The 19,790-nt window shown below is 40.8% G+C and overlaps 1 protein-coding gene across 1 annotated transcript in view; it reads right to left on the bottom strand.

Annotated features, from left to right (window-relative positions):
- Nucleotides 1-19,790, bottom strand: part of PHLPP1 (PH domain and leucine rich repeat protein phosphatase 1) — a 256,881-nt gene that overhangs the window by 109,276 nt on the left and 127,815 nt on the right. Inside the window, exon 4 of the mRNA XM_002828274.5 lies at nt 3,665-3,831. Coding sequence (XP_002828320.4) covers nt 3,665-3,831 — 167 coding nt within the window. The remainder of the gene's footprint in view (nt 1-3,664; nt 3,832-19,790) is intronic.

The raw sequence follows: 19,790 nt of genomic DNA, 5'->3' as shown, positions 1-19,790 counted from the left end.
ACCTGAGGTCAGGAGTTCGAGACCAGCCTGGCCAACATGGTGAAACCCCACCTCTACTAAAAATACAAAAATTAGCTGGGAGTGGTGGCGGGCGCCGATAGTCCCAGCTACTCAGGAGGCTGAGGCAGGAGAATTGCTTGAACCCGGGAGGTGGAGGTTGCAGTGAGCTGAGACTGTGCCACTGCACCCCAGTCTGGGCAACAGGAGTGAGACTCTGTCTCAAAAAAAATAAATAAATAAAAATAAATAAATAAACAAATAAATTTTTAAAAATAAAAAAATAAAAGGGAAGGGGGAAATATGTCAGAGGCATTCAAACCTGAGTGACTCCATCTTGAATAGGGGCTGGGTAAAATAAGGTTTACCCCTACTGGGCTGCATTCCCAGGAGGTTAGGCATTCTCACTCACAGGATGAAATAGAAGGTCAGCACAAGATACAGGTCACAAAGATCTTGCTGATAAAACAGGATGCGGTAAAGAAGCTTGCCAAAAGCACCAAAACCAAAATGGTGATGGAAGTGACCTCTGGTTGTCTCACTGCTCATTGTATGCTGATTATAATGCATTAGCATGCTAAGAGACACTCCCACCAGCACCATGAGTTTACAAATCCCATGGCAATGTCAGAAAGTTACTCTATATGGTCTAAAAAGGGGAGGGACCCTTAGTTCTGGGACTTGGCTACCCCTTTCCCAGAAAACTCATAAATAATCCACCCCTTGGTTTAGCATCTAATCAAGAAATAACCATAGGCCGGGCACGGTGGCTCATGCCTGTAATCCCAGCACTTTGGGAGGCCAAGGTGGGTGGATCACTTGAGTCCAAGAGTTCAAGACCAGCCTGGCAACATGGTGAAACCCCATCTCTACTAAAAATATAAATTCTAGCTGTGCATGGTGGTGGTGCATGCCTGTAATCCCAGCTATTTGGGAGGCTGAGGCAGGAGGATCACTTGAGCCCGGGAGGCGAAGGTTGCTGTGAGCCACCACTGCACTCCAGCCTGGGTGACAGCAAAACAATGTCTCAAAAAAAAAAAAAAAGAAAAAAAAAGAAAGAACGAACCATAAAAGTAGCCAACCAGCAGCCCTTAGGGCTGCTTTGCCTATGGAATAAGCCATTCTTTATTCCTTTACTTTCTTAATAAACTTGCTTTCAATTAAAAAAAAAATACCACAGTGATAACTTTCATAGTATACGTCAGCTACAGGGGACAATCAGGAATTGCTGGAGCAAAATATCCTTATTAGAGTCTCGACTGCCTATGTAATTAATTCACTGCAGCACCAAACTGTCCCAGTTGTCATTATATTCTTCTCTATTCTTTTCTTCCAGGCAATATTAACAGTAAAAATATTCTTTAAAAAAATTGTAATGCCAGTTTTACTTAAGAATGTCCTTGATGACACACGAAAGTTATTTCTTATTACATCTCAACCCCTGAGTATATGTCTTTTTAATTTTCTGGGTGATAAAATAGGAAGCACATAAAAAACACTTCTGGTACACTGAAGTATGACTTCTGGTACACTGAAGTATGATAGTTATCTCAAGGAAAACACTTATCTGATGATGTGAGTTGTGGGCCAAACCAGTCGCTATTTATAGAGAACCCCATTTTTACTTGAAAGAACAACTGACAAACTATTAGTATTCATACTTGGGTATTTGGCAGACATTTTCTCAAAAATGAAGTGAGAAGGCTGCTTACCAGAAAACAACGGATGGCATGTGCTGCCAATAACGGCCTTCAAATTTCTAACGAAAAATTAAAATTTTGGAAAACTCGTTTCCACAGTAAGCTTAACAACATCCCAATACTTAAAAGACTTTACTGATAAGATCAGTGGCGATATTGGCTGGGCGCAGTGGTTCACACCTGTAATCCCAGCACTTTGGGAGGTCAAGGTGGGCGGATCACTTCAGGTCAGGAGCTCGAGACCAGCCTGGCCAACATGGTGAAACCCCACCTCTACTAAAAATACAAAAAATTAGCCAGGTGTTGGGGGAGCTCCTGTAATCCCAGCTACTTCAGAGGCTGAGGCGGAAGAATTGCTAGAACCCGGGAGGCAGTGGTTGCAGTGAGCCGAGATTGTGCCACTGCACTCTAGCCTGGGTGACAGAGTGAGATTCCGTCTCAAAAAAAGAAAAAAAGAAGAAAAAAAAAAAAGATCATGGTGATATTAACAAATGTGAATTCTTAAAATTCCATAATAAAATATATTAACATTTGGAGTATCTGTGTTACACAAAGAAGTAGTACTCTCCAAATGACCAACACTTAATGCAATAAAGTGATGCATGGGTAAAGAGTCAAATCAAACTGCAAGTCAGATCAATGGATCTTACCGTTAAAGAATTCAAAAAGCTCACGAATAGGGTTTTAGATTCCATTTTAGAATTAACATTTAAGAAATGACCACTTGTCAAGTTTTGGTATAGTATCAAGGAAGGATATTCACAATTACCTGAAAAGACAATTAAAATACTCTTCCATTTTCCAATTACATCCACAAACTTTATAAGCAAGTATTGGATTATTTTTTCTGGATGTTAAAAACCACAAACAGAATCACAATCATTATCATATTTTAATTCCTGATCATATCGGTCATGTAAAAACAAATGGACTAGCAATTATTTATTTAAAAGTTATATTCTTTGCAGTTACATAGTCTTACATATTTGCAACAAATATATAAGTATCAAAGGTTTAATTTACCACAGAATGAAGACTGATCACTGCTCCAAAGAGGAAAGGAAGTGAATGTGGTAAATTCTTAAATCTGTTTTGGAGACATGCAAGTCAAGTCCCTCTTTTCTAGTTTAAATGAGCAGATTCTAGGCCAGGCGTGGTGTCTCACGCCTGTAATCACAGCACTTTGGGAGGTGATTGATCCCACAGCACTTTGGGAGGTGGGAGATCACTTGAGGTTAGGAGTTCAAGACCAGCTGGCCAACATGGTAAAACCCCGTCTCTACTAAAAATACAAAAATTAAGAGAGCGTGGGCGCCTGTAATCCCAGCTACTCGGGAGGCTGAGGCAGGTGAATCACCTGGGCCCAGGAGGAGGAGGTTGCAGTGAGCCAAGATCACGCCACTGCACTCCAGCCTGACACAGAGCAAGACTCTTGTCTCAAAAAAATAAAAAATAAAGGAGCAGGTTCTATTTATTTAACATGTGACTCCTGAAACCCACACACTAATCACCCAGATGACATGATGTAAATTGATTTAAACGCTGGTTCTTAAATTTCTAAGGAAATATCTTTTTATGGGAAAAAATGACCTTTCATAAATTTCAAAAGAAACAATTTAATCTGAACAAACACCTGAAGTTCAGAAATAACACACCAAATGTTATTAATGTTTTGCAGATGCATTTTTAGATAGGAATAAAAGTTGTTTAAGGAGAATTGTTCTTACACAACTCTATCCAGTTAATAAATATCGTAAATCATTAGTTTCAAAAGCAAGAACCTTAAAAAAAATTTCAGATTGAGAATTGGTAATGTCTTCACTAATAAACAAAGTCCTATTACCCTGTTATCTGAAAGAGAAAGTTTACACACTAGCTTTTCTCGTGAGAATATTCAAGAGATAACAAGCAGAAGTTCATTCTGCCCCCACCCCTTCCTAATGATCTACCCATTTCTGCAGGCTTACCTTTGCAGTTCATTAAGCCCCCTGACAGCTGGAAGGCTAGGGTTTTGCCTTAGGAAGTTTTGTTTTAAATTCAGATGAGTGAGGTCTTGGCTGTAGAAGAGGTTGGCAGGCAGATGTTCCAGGCTACAACATGAGAGGTCCACTGAGCTAATGCGCTGGGATGCAACCTAAAGGGGGATAAAACTTAATTTTAATATCATCCACTTATCCTATAACTACTTTCTATGGATAGAAATAAGATAATCCCAATTTGGAATAGATATTCTATGAAAGTAGCACTGTTAGTCCAAATATAAACCAACAGAGTATTCAGTCATGTGCTGCATACCAACCTTTCAGTCAGTAACATATCACACACAGCAGTCCCACAAAATTATAAAGAAGCTGAAAAAGTCCTATCACTTAGTGATATGGCAGCCATCATAATGTCACAGCACAACACACTGCCTTCTATGTTTAGATACACAAATATTTACCATTTTGTTATAACTGCCCACAGTATTCAGTACAGTAACATGCTACACAGGTTTGTAACCCAGGAGCAATAGCCTAGGTGTGTAGTTGGCTACACCATCTAGGTTTGTGTAAGCACACACTGATGTTTGCACCATGAAGAAACTGCCTAACAACACATTTCTCAAGATATATCCATCATTAAGTGATGCATGTCTGTACTTAGTACTTGAGCCAAGTACTTTATAAAAGCAGGAAAATGTCCCTGCCTGGAGGGTATGTACAGTAACCTAGCATAGGAGACAGGCTGGAAAGAACATAGATTACTCCATCAAGTTTAGTGATATCAGTAATCTCCTCCAATGTAGGAGTTTTATTCCTGAAAACATAAGGAATAATTCTCTCCAACGGAAAGTGAATTCAGAGCTATAGAGTAAATACACAGTCAAGAGACAGATACTAAGATCAAAACTGAACATATGAAAGCCATTGTATATACTGATTCAAAATAGCACAAATAAAGAAAAAGACCAAGACCTTTACATTGACCTTGTACACATCTTCAATTAATGGTATAGTAGAATCAGATTCCATTGCCTGTCTGCTACAAACTTTTCAGGCTGCCTCTCCCACAGTTTCAGTGAAATGCTTAGAAATTCATTGTGCTTTGCTTCATGTAAGTATTTTATGTAAAACTTATTTTATGTCTAAATATTTATCCAGATGTTCAATGCCTTCATGGTTAAATGACTCCTCCCACGGCCAGGATCTCAGGGCTAAAGACCAACTTTTATCTGGGAAGCAGAAAACGCACTGACCACCCTGTATTTCTCAAATGCTCTTCCCAATATTGTAGGTAACACAGTGCCAATTTATGCTAAAGCACATGGCTTCAGCCCCACCTCCACACATCTTGGTTTTCTCTCCTCACAGAGGCAATGGGAGTATAGTTCTAAAACTTTGGTTAATTCCCCCTATTTATCTTTACCAAAGCTTTAGGGCAGAAACTTCACTGCTTATCTGTGATCAGTGTGATCTCTTTTTCTTTTACCAAACCCCAGGTTTCTGTTCCTAATTACACAAGGCAGTAGAACGTAGTCCTTAGGTGTATGGTTCTGAGTTCAGTGTCCAGATTCATAGCCCAGCACCACCACTCAGGAGCTGAGATAACCTGAATAGATCACTGATCTAAGATCCAGTTTTCTCATCTGTATAACACGTATAAAGATGGTACCTACTTCTACATGCCTAGCACAGAAAAAGCACTCAATAAATGTTAACTGCTATTACTAATACTAGTACTACTACTAACACTACCATTTCCAAATCAAATCATTCACATTTCACTTTTTATTAAAAAATATTTCTAGATAATAAAGTAGGGGCAAGGTCTTGCCACATTGCCCAGGATGGTCTCAAACTACTGGGCTAGGCTGATCCTCTCACGTCAGCCTCCCAAACTGCTGGATTACAGGCATGAGCCACCACACCCAGCTTCATTCACATTTTATATCCACTAAAATCCATACTCTCCTGATGCTAAAAGTATCCAGAAGTAAATCTGCATAAGATACGTTCTGCTAGATCGGGTATGGTGGCTCACATCTGTAATCCCAGCACTTTGGAAGGCCAAGGCAGGTGGATCATTTGAGGTCAGAAGTTCGAGACCAGCCTGGCCAACATGGTGAAACCCCGACTCTACTAAAAATACAAAAATTAGCTGGGCATAGTGGTGCGTGCCTGTAATCCCGGCTACTCGGGAGGCTGAGGCAGCAGAATTGCTTGAACCCACGAGGCAGAGGTTGCAGTGAGCTGAGATCGTGCCATTGCACTCCAGCCTGGGCAACAGAGAGAGGCTCTGTCTCAAAAAAAAAAAAAAAAAAAAAAAGTTATGCTGATGGAATATTTGAGCTTAGGAGAAATTACTGTGCACACATGAAAGCTAAAGGTATACTGGGGTGAGAAAGGCTGGGCAGGACTTATCTCTAAAGACTTTACCGAGAAAGTCTGAGTTTGCATTTTACCAATTTTATCTTTCTGTGAATTTTCACTATTAAATAAGAAAAAGAAACTTCCAAACAAGGCCAAATCACTCATATAAAGAAAGATGTAAAAAGAGATAGAATGTTAATGGGCCTGAAAGTAGGTGCAAAAGCACCACTCCACACAGGATTCCTATGGCATTCATAGGAAGTGGATGGGAACCTGTTTATAGAAAGTGAGTTTGAAAGCTCTGCTAGTTAGCGGAATCATTCATTCAAAAATATGTGTTGAGCATCTACTTAATGGTGTGTGGCAGGCCTTTTATTTCCTGAGATACAACAGGAAAACAAGACAGACACAGTCTCTGCCCTGAATGAGCACACATCAAGAGGACAGGGTAATTAAGATACTACATGATAACTGTTACAAGAATAGGAAGTGCAAGGACACAGAACAGAATCCCAGGGTTCAGAAAAGGATTCCCAGAGGATGTACTGTCCAAGCCCAAACTTGAAGCCTCAGTAGAAATGTGTGTTTTTTGCCCCAAATCCTTTCTCCTTCAAACTCATGATCCTAAGGGGAACTGCAAACAAAGTACCCAGATGCTCTGGATTCGTGGGTAGGCATGCACTCCAGGTCTGAGCAATCTGAGTGTCCTATCTGCTGAAGCCACAGACTGATCCAACAGGTGCTAGCATGGGACCCAAGCTAGGTTAATCAGAAGACTTCTCTGGGATTTACACATTCTGAAACCAGGATAGAAAGAGAACCAGTTGCTTAGAGCTGCAGTTAAAATGAAGGAACTAGATCCATATGTATCAATCTGACTTGATACAAATGCAAACTGCAGCATGACACATTCCATTTATGAAAACAATTTTTAATACAACACATACACCTCCATATATCAGATGGATGATAGTTATATGTGCAATATATACCGTGAGATCATAAATTTCTATTGCTTTAAGCCACCAAGGGTTTGCTAATATGTTACAGCAGCCACAGGAAACTAATGCAACCCTTCTTTATTTTTTCCATTGTACTTTTCATTTTCATTCATTCAACATGTTTACTGAATATCTACTAGAGGTGCCAATTACTGTTCTAGGTGAGCCCTTAATATACTTCAGAAAACAAAATGAAGATCCCTCCCCTATTAAGCTTTCTTTACAAATAAATAAATTATATGTTAAAAAAAAATTGGTAAGCACTACAGGGGAAAAAAAAAACCAGCTCGAGAAAGGGGGTCAAGACTGCTGGGAAGGTGGTGGATTGTAATTTAAATAGGTTAGTGAGAGTGGTCCCCACTGAAAAGACCACATTTAGAAAGGAAAAACAGGAGAAGTTGGCTGATAGGATTTATCTGGGAGAAGATGCTGCCAGGCAGAGGAAGTACCCAGAGTTAGGGCCCTTAGAGAAGCATGCCTTAGCGAGGCATGGTGGCTCATACCTGTAATCCCAGCACTTTGGGAGGCTGGGGTGGGAGGACTGCTTGAGCCCAGAAGTTCGAGACCAGCCTGGGCAACATAGTGAGACCACCAACTCTACTAAGAAAAAAAATTTTAAATTAGCTGGGCGTGGTGGTGCGTGCCTATAGTGCCAGCTACTTGGGAGGCTGAGGTGGAAGGACCACTTGAGCCCAGAAGGTCGAGGTTGCAGTGAGCTTTGATCACACCACTGCACTCCAGCCTGGGCAATAAAACCAGATCCTGTCTCAAATTTGTAAAAGGAGCATACTTGGCATGTCCGAGGGACCTGAGAACACTAATAATAAGGAGACAGTGACTGGCAATGAGGTCAGAAGGTAAAGGGGCAGGGGATATGGGGTAAGCAGCAGACCCTGTGGGACCTTCAGGCCTTGTAAGGACTCTGGCTTTTAAGGTGAGTGAAATGGGATGTGTGGAAAGGTTCTGAGAAGTGTGAGGTAATCACCAACATACAGTCGACGCTCCATATCCACTGGGGATTAGTTCCTGGACCCCAGCAGGTACCAAAATCCACAGATGCTCAAGTCCCTGACATAAAATGCCATAGTACACTCAGCCCCCTGTGTTGGCAGGTTTTGATCCACCGTTAGTTGAATCTGAAAATGGGAAACTCGCAGGTAAGGAGGGCCTACTATACCTTGGAATTTTCTTATTTTTTCTCCATCTTTGTCTCTAGATTGTAAGCTCCATAAAGGAAAGGATTTTTCTATTTTGTTCACTGATATAACCCCACGTTGAGTACTTGGGAGGACTCTCAAAACATCTTGCTGGAAGAATGGCCAGAAGACAACCTTATACCTCCTCCTTTCTCACCAGGCGGCCTCTGCATCTGGTGCATCCTTTCATGTGGCAACCACTTTGAAGAAGACAAATTCCATTTCAAATGAAGCATCCCACTAAATACTCCCTTTGGACAACTAAGAGAAAATGATTTAGCATCAAGTTGTATTGGCTTCCTTTCCTCCTTCTAGACTGCAAGCTGTTTCTGCTGGAAACAAGGACGAGGAAACCACATTAACGAGGCTACAAGTAAGGGCAGTCCTGTGTGAGCTATGCAGAACTAGGAACGTCTATCGTGAGAACATAAATTCAACATGTTAACATGGCCATGAGGCAGTGAGCTGCATAGGTGACCACAAAAGCTACCACTAGCTACACCGCTGCCCAGTCCCATGAGCTGCAACAGAATGGGAGATTTAAGTGCTTCTACTCAGAGCAACCTGGGCACATCAGGGCTCTACCACAAAGAGAGGACAGCACTCTACTTAGAAGGTATGGCTTGATTCCCAAATGAGAAAACTACCATTTTGGGCTATCCAAAGAAACTGTGACCCACCTACACAGCAGCTATTAAAACTGAGATCCTGCCTGAAATAAGAAAGACCTACATACATGAAAAAAATATTAATCAAAAAACCACATGCACACCTCAGAGCAAGTAGCCTTTATTATTCTAGCATTTTCCTTTTCCAAGTAACAATAATAATAGTTAACATTTAAGTAGTGCCTTCTTTGTGATAGGCACTCTTCCAAGAGCTTAAGATACAATATGTAGCTTCATCTTCACAACAACCCTGTGCAGTAAGAACTTACTCCTGTTTCAAAGATAAAGGTTAAACTGAGTCACAGAGTGTGCACCCAAGGCCACTTAGTTCAAAAAGTAGCAGGATCAGGCTGGGTGCAGGGGCTCACGCCTGTAATCCCAACACTATGGGAGGCCGAGGTGGGTGGATCATTTGAGGTCAGGAGTTTGAGACCAGCCTGGCCAACATGGTGAAACCCCTTCTTTACTAAAAATACAAAAATTAACCAGGCGTGGTGGTGGGTGCCTATAATTCCAGCTACTCGGGAGGCTGAGGCAGGAGAATCACTTGAACCTGGGAGGCGGGGGTTGCAGGGAACCAAGATTGAGCCATCACACTCCAGCCTGGGTGACAAGAGCAAAACTTCATCTCAAAAAAAAAAAAAAAAAAAAAGGTAGCAGGATCAGAGTTCGAACAAGAGCCTGTACTATTAACTCTATGCCATCAGGTCAAGACCTGGATCTCACCAGAAGGGAGGCTCCTCTAATCCCCATCATAAAATAACATAACTAGAGCAAAGAAAATTAGATGTACTCCTCAGGATATGTTTAAGCCTTAGAAATGAAGACAAGGTGGTCAGAGACAGTGAGTCCTCCTCGGGAGAAGCAGTAGAGACCATCTGCTGACCAAATACAGATTTCTGAGGAGGGGTGAATCCCCATGGGGCATTATTCCTTGACATCATAGGCTCTGCCCACTCCAATCCCACACAACTTATCCAACTGGGCAACAGTGATGCCATCCAGTGAGCACCTAATCAAAATTTTAAAGGTTACAGGAAAAGTATAAGAGGTTATAGAAATTTGGGAAGTGAAACAGGCATATATAGAAAGTGCCTCAAATCTTTGTTACAGAAAGCTTCTAAAGGATCTCAGAATATAAATTCCTTTTGGCAAAAGCTACTGTACTTATAACCACAGATGAGATAGTTGAAGGCACAAAGGTGAGGTCCACAAAACTTGACATACAGGAGAAAGGGCACCAGCTTAACAGTATGTGGGGTAGGTAGGAACAGTTCTACTTACTAGCAACATGACTTTGAATAAGTCACTTCGCCTACCTGTCCTTCAAGTTTCCTTATCTCTAAAATAGACTAAGTCCTGTCTTATAGACTAATAGACCTGCCCTGATCACCTTAACAAGTTGCTGCAGTAATACCATTTTATTCATTTTAAAAAATCAGGAGAGGCTCTGTAGACCAAGTATCCCCACAGCAATGTCTACCACTGCAAGCAATAAAAGTCTATAAAATAAAAAAGACTACGATGTAAGCCAATGTTCTTGTTGTCGAGCAGTTATACGGATAAACTGCAATCAGCCAGACCATCAATGAACTACAAATGAAGAGATTCAAGTTGTGATCAGTTGAAGGTAACTGTGGCATAGAAAGTCAGTTTTAGTCTGTATTAACAATAACAGGCTGGGGGCAGAGGCTCACGTCTGTAATCCCAGCACTTTATAGGGTCGAGGGGGGCAGATCACCTGAGGTCAGGAGTTCGAGAACAGCCTGGCCAACATGGGGAAACTCCATCTCTACTGAAAATACAAAAATTAGCCGGGTGGGGTGGCGGGCACCTGTAATCCCAGCTACTCAGGAGGCTGAGGTAGGAGAATCGCTTGAACCCGAGAGGCAGAGGTTGCAGGGAGCCAACATTGCGCCACTGCACTCCAGCCTGGGCAACAAGAGCGAGACTCCATCTCAAAAACAAAACGAAACAAGAACAAAAAAAAAGAAAAAAGAAAAAAGAAAAAAAATTAAGGCTAATTGAGTTAGTAAATTAAATGGGACTTTTCTACCACAATGGACACATCCTGAGAGATACATCAAAATGAACATAATTTCCAACTACCTGCTCAGGTGGTCTCTTTTTTTCCCAAATGACTTGTAAATATACATGAGGGAAGGAGGGTTCATTTGGTCCTCAAAATATTTCCTCTAAAGAACACTGCACTATAAAAAATGCTAATGTGAACAACAAAATTTTCAGATGACTCAATGGGTGGCCACACATTTCTAACATATAACTCAGCTTGACACTTTCCTAAGTCATTTCTTTGCCTATTATTAGGACTCTTATGACAAAAATGTCCCTTCTCTGAGTGTAGCTGGGTTGCATTTGTAAACCAATCTATCTGTCCTATCCTTACCCTATCCCTGCCACGCTTTCGAAATTCTCATCTTCCCTTGCAAGAGGACTGTACTCTGCATCATTGCCATTACTCTTCTTGGTTCAGTTAGTGGATAACCGTCTTTCACAGGCAAGGGAAAGTTCACAGTAACATTAATGTGATGATTTTGGCCCCTCTATACTTTAGTAAAGTTATATTTATCCTTATTATGTGCAGGGCATGCTCAAAATTAACCAGAATGACTCTAAAAGGCTCGGTCAAAGCAGCTGAAATAGCACAAATAATTCTGCTTGTGTGTGGTGAAAGACTGCTGTCAACCTGCCAGGCACGGTGGCTCACGCCTATAATCCCAGCACTTTGGGAGGCCAAGGCAGGCGGATCATGATGTCAGGAGATCGAGACCATCCTGGCTAACACAGTGAAACCCTGTCTCTACTAAAAATACAAAAAATTAGCTGGGTGTGGTAGCAGGCGCCTGTAGTCCCAGCTACTCGGGAGGCTGAGGCAGGAGAATGGCATGAACCCAGGAGGCGGAGCTTGCGGTGAGCCGAGATTGGGCCACTGCACTCCAGCCTGGGCGACAGAGTGAGACTCCATCTCAAAAAAATAAAATAAAATAAAATAAAATAAATAAATAAATAAATAAAAATTAATTACATCATATATCTTCATAATGTTCCAATAAAAGCATATCAAAGCTACCAGTTTTATACTTATGAAATTCTACCTGGAATTTCAGAATCTCACGATTTCTTTTTCTTAAATGGTTAAATGAGATGGAAAAACATATATAAGAAATAAAATATGGGCCAGGCACAGTGACTCATGCCTGTAAACTCTACGCTTTGGGAGGCTGAGGCGGGAGGACCACTTGAGTCCAGGAGACTGAGGCCAGCCCAGACAACACAGCAAGACCCCATCTCTACAAAATTAAATTAAAAAATTGGCCAGGTGTGGTGGCACATGCCTATAGTCCCAGCTACATGGGAGGCTGAGGTGGGAGGAATCCTTGAGCCCGGAAGCTTGAGGCTGCAGTGAACTATGATTGTGCCACTGCCCTCCAGCATGGGTGACAGAGGGAGATCTTGTCTCAAAAAAAAAAGAAAAAAGATTACGCAAATTATACAACATTTAAAATGATTCGAGGTAATGACATAGCAAATCAATGAATACAACAGGAAAATCCAGACAGGCTATCATCAATAGGTTAAAAATGAGAGATGGGCTGGGCGCAGTGGTTCACGCCTGTAATCCTAGCACTTTGGGAGGCCGAGGCAGGCAGATCATGAGGTCAGGAGTTTGAGACCAGTCTGACCAACATGATGAAACCCTGTCTCTACTAAAAATACAAAAATTAGCCGGGTGTGGTGGCGCACACCTGTAATCCCAGCTACTCAGGAGACTGAGGCAAGAGAATCTCTTGAATCTGGGAGGCGGAGGTTGCAGTGAGCTGAGATCACACCACTGCACTCCAGCCTAGGCGACAGAGCGAGACTCTGTCTCAAAAATAAATAAATAAATATGAGAGATGGTATTCTGTGAGGGCAAGAGCATTTGGGAGAAGTAGGATCTATGATTTTAAAATGATGGGCTATGAGGTACCTGTTAAAATATAGTTAAAAGACCCAAAAATAAGAGTATGGAAAGAACTGCAGGCTGGGGAAGAAAACAAAACAAAACAAAATCTCTGGCTCACTGTTCAAGGACCAAGCTATAACAATATTTAAAAAGCCAATCAAGAGAACTCCAGACCAACAGATCCTCCAAGGTATCCTCAGCTCTCTTTGCCAGCAGAGGTGAGGGGATGGGGATGAGGAGGCAGCATGCACAGGGCCATCAAGCTAACCTGAATGAATCATTCAATAAACATTTGTTATTTGCCTTTTATGAACCAGGAACTGTACCAGGTACTGCAGAGATGCAGTCTTTGTCTCCAAAAGCTTAGCCTCTTGAGGACACACACATCTAAATAACTGTAATTCACTAAAGAGGATGCAGCGGTGCCATAAGAGCACACACACGGCCAAGAACAATCCTCAGAGCTCCACATCGACAGCATCAGTGCCGACACAGTCCCCTCCCTTGACAAAATGAGCCACATATTCGCAGACACTTCTGCTGCATTTGTCCAGTGAGCGCATCATGAGGCCAAAAGTGAAAATGTGGACTCTTTAGGAGTCAGAAGCAACAGTATAGGGTCAGAGGAGATGTCACTAACAGCTTTCCAAAATCATGAGCCACCGATGTCACTCTAACAGTTATCTCCCTTCCACACACACAAACCCCATTGTGTTTCTCAGTAACAACAAAAAAATAGAGTTCAGCTTGGGTGGAGATCAAATCTGAACTCAGAGTTCCTTCCTCAGTTCCTTATTGGCAAAATATGTATAAACAATCTCTTTAAAATGTTACTACCTGAGAATGTTTCTGAACGTCATGGCAGCATTCCCCCAAAGGTGTCATCGCCTTGACAAAAGAGAAATGAACCACAAAAAAAACTTACATTCTAGCTTTCTATTAAAATACATAATACAAATACTATTCAAGTGGTTCTACTACTACAAATGAACTACTTGTTTTTTTTCCCCCCGAGATGGAGTCTTGCTCTGTCACCCATCCTGGAGTGCAGTAGCACAATCTCGGCTCACTGCAACCTCCACCTTCCAAGTTCAAGCAATTCTCCTGCCTCAGCCTCCTGAGTAGTTGGGATTATAGGCACCTGCCACCACACCCAGCTAATTTTTGTATTTTTAGTAGAGACGGGGTTTCACCATGTTGGCCAGGCTGGTCTCGAACTCCTGACCTTGTGATCCACCTGCCTCGGCCTCCCAAAGTGCTGGGATTACAGGTGTGAGCCACCACACCTGGCCTGTTTTGTTTCTAAATACCAAAAAAAAAAAAAAAAAAAAAAAAAAAAAAAAAAAAAAAATTGATGTTTAATTTCCAAGTCTAATATACAAGGTTCAGTATGTTTAATACAGAGTTCACAGATTGTTTTTCCAATTACTCCACTACTTCCTGCTTTATAAAATAATAAATTAGACCAGGGGGTAGAAGAATTTAACACTTCAGAGTAGGTGTAGAAAATTTAATACTCTGGGTTAAAAATACTGGGGACTCAAAAAATCGTAAGTATGTAATGGGAACTAAACTTTAAAGGATATACATACATATATATATATATACACACATTTCTTTTTTTTTTTAGAGACAGGGTCTTGCTATGTTGCCCAGGCTTGCCTTGAACTCCTGTCCTCAAGTGATCCTCCCCACTCAGCCTCCCAAAGTGTTGGGATTACAGGCATGAACCACCATCCACCATGCCTGGTAGATTTCTTTTCTTTTGAGACAGAATCTCAATCTATCACCCAGGCTGGAGTACAATGGTGCGATCTTGGCTTCGCCTCCTGGGTTCAAACAACTCTCCTGCCTCAGCCTCCTGAGTAGCTGGGATTACAGGCATGTGCCAGGACGCCTGGCTAATTTTTGTATTTTTAGTAGAGATGGGGTTTCACCATGTTGGCCAGGGTGGTCTCGAACTCCTGACCTCAGGTGATCCACCCACCTCAGCCTCCCAAAGTGGGGGGATTACAGGCATGAGCCACTGCGCCCTGCCGCCTGGTAGATATATATTTAAATTGGTCTAAACCCTCAGATTAAAAGAATTTAACTTTAAAATATAACCTGACCAGATACAGATATCTGGTTAATCATATATGCTAAGTTCCTGATATGTCAATATTTGACCAGTTTGCAAAGAATCAGACAACAGTAGTTCCCTCACCATTGAAAACAGTTCAGTCTGCTTTGAATGACTCAGAAAGCATCTCAGATTTCTTAAGTAACTCTTGGTCATCATTTAAGAAGATCAATGAGCAATGTAAAGTGACTATGCTCAAGTGTCTTTTAGCAGCATACTCCAATAAATAGACTGCCTGAGAAACTACCTTTTGTCATAGTACTGGGCTGCCTGGATTCTGCTGCCAACTCTGTATATAAAGTATTTTATTGAGATATTTTCAGTAAATCTTAGTTATTATTTAAATCTTTGTTTTCAGTCCCTTCCAACCACTGTAAAACACTGGAAGTACAATTAAGTAAAAGGAGTAAGGTAGTAGAACTTAATCCACAAAGCAGTAATTGAATGCTTTATGTATCAGTTCCCTCATCTGCAAAATGGGGATAATAATATCTAAGACATATTATCTTCTGGTATTAAAAACCAACCACAGGCTGGGCACAGTAGCTTGTGCCTGTCATCACAGTACTTTGGGAGGCCAAGGGTGGGAGGACTGCTTCAGCCCAGGAGCTCAAGGCCAGCCTGGGCAACATGGCAAGACCCCGTCTCTACAAAAAATACAAAAATTAGCTGGGAGTGGTGGCGCATGCCTGTGGTCCCAGCTACTCGGGAGGCTGAGGTGGGAGGATCACTTGAGCCAGGAAGGTCAAAGCCTGCAGTGAGCTGTAATCATGCCACTGCACAGCAGCTTGAGCGACAGAGTGAGACCCTGCCTCAAAAAAAAAAAAAAAAATCAACAAAAAACCAACCTCATAGAATTGTTATCAGCACCTACTTCACAGGGCTACTACAAAGTATCTTGAACAGTGCTTGCCAAATAGTAAAAGTTACCAAAATGTTAGTTATTACTATGTGCATTATTGTTGTCACTATAGCATCAATTTGGTACAGTAAATAATTATATTGTTTAGAAAATATGTCAACAAGTTGAGGGAGGAAAAGAGCAAAAATATTTTCTTTTAGGGCTAATCTCACAAATATAAATGGGTAACTAATTCACTTTGGACATAATGTCTAAAGCAAGGAAAATAATGGTCACATACTCTGTGCTGATCAGATGAGATCTGCAAGGATGTCAACAAATCAGAGAGCACCCAGAAAAAAAGCTATGAGATAAAGTATCTGAGAACCAAGCGACAGAAGGAATTGTTGGAATTGCCGGGGATACTTCTGCTGAAAATAGACTGCTAAGGAGCAGACAGGGCAGTGCCAGGGCACAGATCCCGGTAACTCAACAATATTGAGAGGTTATTAAATAGGAAAGGGAGTCGAATTTTCTTGCGTTGTACCAGATAGAAAAATTCAGGTCAATGAGTCAAAGCTAGAGGAAACAGACTTCAGCTCACTTATAAGGAAAAACTGTCACATCAGACACTACAGATGTTGGAAATGCCTACAGGCATGGGTGGGATGGTGTGAGAGTCTGGTCTTTTCCAAATTTTAAGTCTCTAAGAGTCATTTGTTGTTGAAGACTAGAATTCAAGGTTAAACTAAAGAATGCTTTCAAAGAAAATGTCAAATAACTGGTAGCACAATTATTTTAGAAAACTGCAGCTAATATTAATATTCCCTTCTTGTCAACTACCTTACGAGGGCCCTTACCAATATTAAAACAACATTTTACAACTTTAAAATGTAGCTGTAAGTTCCTCCCTTGAGCCCTAGAGGTTATTTTATTAAAGATAACATTATACAGATCAAACCCACAAGTATTTTAAAGTATAATAACAGAAGTACAGACCCCAACCAAACTTCTTTAAGGTTTCCTGGGAAAAATTTTCCAGAGTTCCACCAAGAATACATGAGGAACACATTTCCATTTGCTGAGGTCCTGGCAATCCACATGGAGCCTAGTGCCTGGCACAAAGAAAAGACAGAAGAGTCCTCTCTTTCCTCCCTCCCTCTCCCCATCTCTCCTTGCTGGACAGTGAGAACAACAACTGCTAATTCCAACACAGCTGGAGAAAGAAGGGGGAAGAGATGAGAAGACAGGAGGAAGGAAGACGGAAGTACATGGAATGCATTTAAAATGGCAATAGTCTAATTATACAAATGAGCACTGCTTCACAAAAACATGTTCTTTTGTTATGAGACGATAAGCAAACTAGGTATCTTTGCCATTTAAAACTAAATTATAAAACTTTAGAGAAAATAAAATTAAATAGTTCTAAACTGAAATAACTTTAGAACTGAAGTGAAAACCTCTTCTTCAGTAATATATTAACTAGGATTTCAGAAACAAGAGCCACTACAGGAAAAAAAAAAAAAAAAAAAAAAGGAATAGAAGGGATTAGCAGTGAGGAAATAAGACAGGTACAGATGAAGCATAATTATATCTGTAAAGAGATCATTCTATTATTTTCTACTAACTTAATTTTATGTGTAACAAAAAACTTAATACAATCCAAAATGTTACCTTCTCCCTAAATTCAAAGATGAATTTCTAAGTTCTCTAACTTCATAGACTGCTGCTTTCTAACTGTAACAAAGATTCCATAATGTAATTTTTTATATAACAAATCCATTACTGTATTGGAAAGTTAATTATAATACTAGGTAACTTACAGTCATATTTCTACAAGAAAATGAAATGGAACTAGCAGGAAAACTTACTGGCCAGCATTCATTTACTTTAGCTTCTTTTTTTTTTTTTTTTTTTCACACTTCTCAGACATGTGTGATATGATCTTTACAGGATATCTTTGCAAACTGCCTCTGCACATACTTGACCTATCCTTCCTGAAATGAATTTACTTTTCTTGTCTTCATGTTGAACACCTATTTATCCTTAAAAGACTCAGCTTGCCCACTGCCTCCTTGAAGTCTTCCTATACCCAAATATCTCATATACTAAATTTCCAAACTTTTCTCACAAACTTTTCTTGTCACTACAGAATTGGTACAAGGGCAATCTTCTCAGGATTCATGTCATTCAGACCCACAGTTTCATTTATTATCTTTTTTTTTTTTTTTTTTTTGAGATGGAGTTTTGCTCTCATTGCCCAGGCTGGAGTGCAGTGGCACCATCTTGGCTCACTGCAACCTCTACCTCCTGAGTTCAAGCGATTCTCCTGCCTCAGCCTCCCGGGTAGCTGGGATTACAGGCACCTGCCACCATGCCTGGCTAATTTTTTTTTGTATTTTTAGCAGAGACGGGGTTTCACCATGTTGGCCAGGCTGGTCTTGAACTCAGGTGATCGACCTGCCTTGGCCTCCCAAAGTGCTGGGATTACAGGCGTAAGCCACTACACCCAGCCCCTTCATTCCATGTAGATTCTATGGTAGGCTTGTTAGATCAAAGGGCCCTTGATTCTTCATCCAAAAAAAATGGGTGTAAAATGTGAATTAAGGGTTTCGAGAAAAGCCCTTGACTCCTCAGTAGAACAGTATTGATAGCAAAGCTTCTTATCATTACAACCTCAAAGTTACAAACTACAGCACAATCCCTAAAGGACAAGTGGCAGACCATGCTAACAAAAGGCAGCAGACTTCCTGAACTACACTTCAAGTTAAGAGGCAAAATATGGGTAAAAGATGTCTAAGTCATATTAAAGGGTTCCTTGTAATTATATCTAATAACACAAATTGATACGCTGGAAACCTCAATCTTGTTATACTAGAATGATTTGACTCAACTGATAAGTATTCCTTCAGTAAAATCTAGACAGTAAGACATTGTTTTTAAGCAAGTGAAACCAAAAGTTCAATTGTGATTCACCATGTGTCTTACTCTTTTTTAAAAGTGTGATGTTTGCTCATTTCATGGGATCGTTTGGCATGAAATGTGGCTCCGATTTGCCTACACTGTGCATGTTTAGGGTGCACTCAAGTCACGGCAACCATAAGTTCACTGCAGTGACTTTTTCCCTCAAGTCAATGGCCTAGAATTAAACACTATGGTTAATACTGAGAGCTACACAGCAGGAGAGATAACGACTGTGACAGTCACAGTCACCTGCAACTGTCAGCCACTGATCAACACAGAGAAAGAGACATGCAGACAGGTTCATGGCCCTCCAGGAGGCCTGATTTTACAATGCTGCTTTCATCGTCACCATGTTATAACCAACTAAACCGGCCAGGTTTGAGGTCCTTGGAAGAGGTCATGCTGTGCCTTTTCCTTTTCCCTACACAAGAGAACTGGTACAATGTTTAAGATAAAATGCCTAAGATTAGACATCGTGTCCCTAACTGCAGGGCTCCATCACTTTCAATTCAGTCATGTTACTATTCAGATTCAAAATACTGAACTTAGAAATGTGCCATGTAGTAAACTGTTCTCATTTTCATCTAGCTAACCAATATTTGAGAGCATTCCATCTGTCTAATAAAAAGTTAAAAGCGTAGCTCACAATATGCCCTTTTCCACAAGTGTTGTATATTTTCTTGGGTACCACATGCTACATCACTATTTCAGGAATAAGGTACCTGAATCAACCCTCTAATCTTTATCTGAATTGTCCATTCTTTAAAAAACACACACACATAGATAACGGTGTTGTAAAAAGAGTAATTGTAAGAAGAGTCCTCATCTTCTAGAGTTATACACACACTTGTGAAAATAGTTGTGAGTGAAATAATGTCTGGGGTTTGCTTTGTAATAATCCAGAGAGAAAGGGAGCATACCGATAACAGCCCACTGGCCAGGAGATGGTAACTATGGAAGGCAAGTCACAGGTGTGTGGGGG

This window comes from Pongo abelii, chromosome 17 (genome assembly GCF_028885655.2).
Source record: "Pongo abelii isolate AG06213 chromosome 17, NHGRI_mPonAbe1-v2.0_pri, whole genome shotgun sequence".
NCBI lineage: Eukaryota > Metazoa > Chordata > Mammalia > Primates > Hominidae > Pongo > Pongo abelii.
Note: the sequence above shows the minus strand (reverse complement) of the source record. Positions and strands in the feature narration are given on the sequence as shown.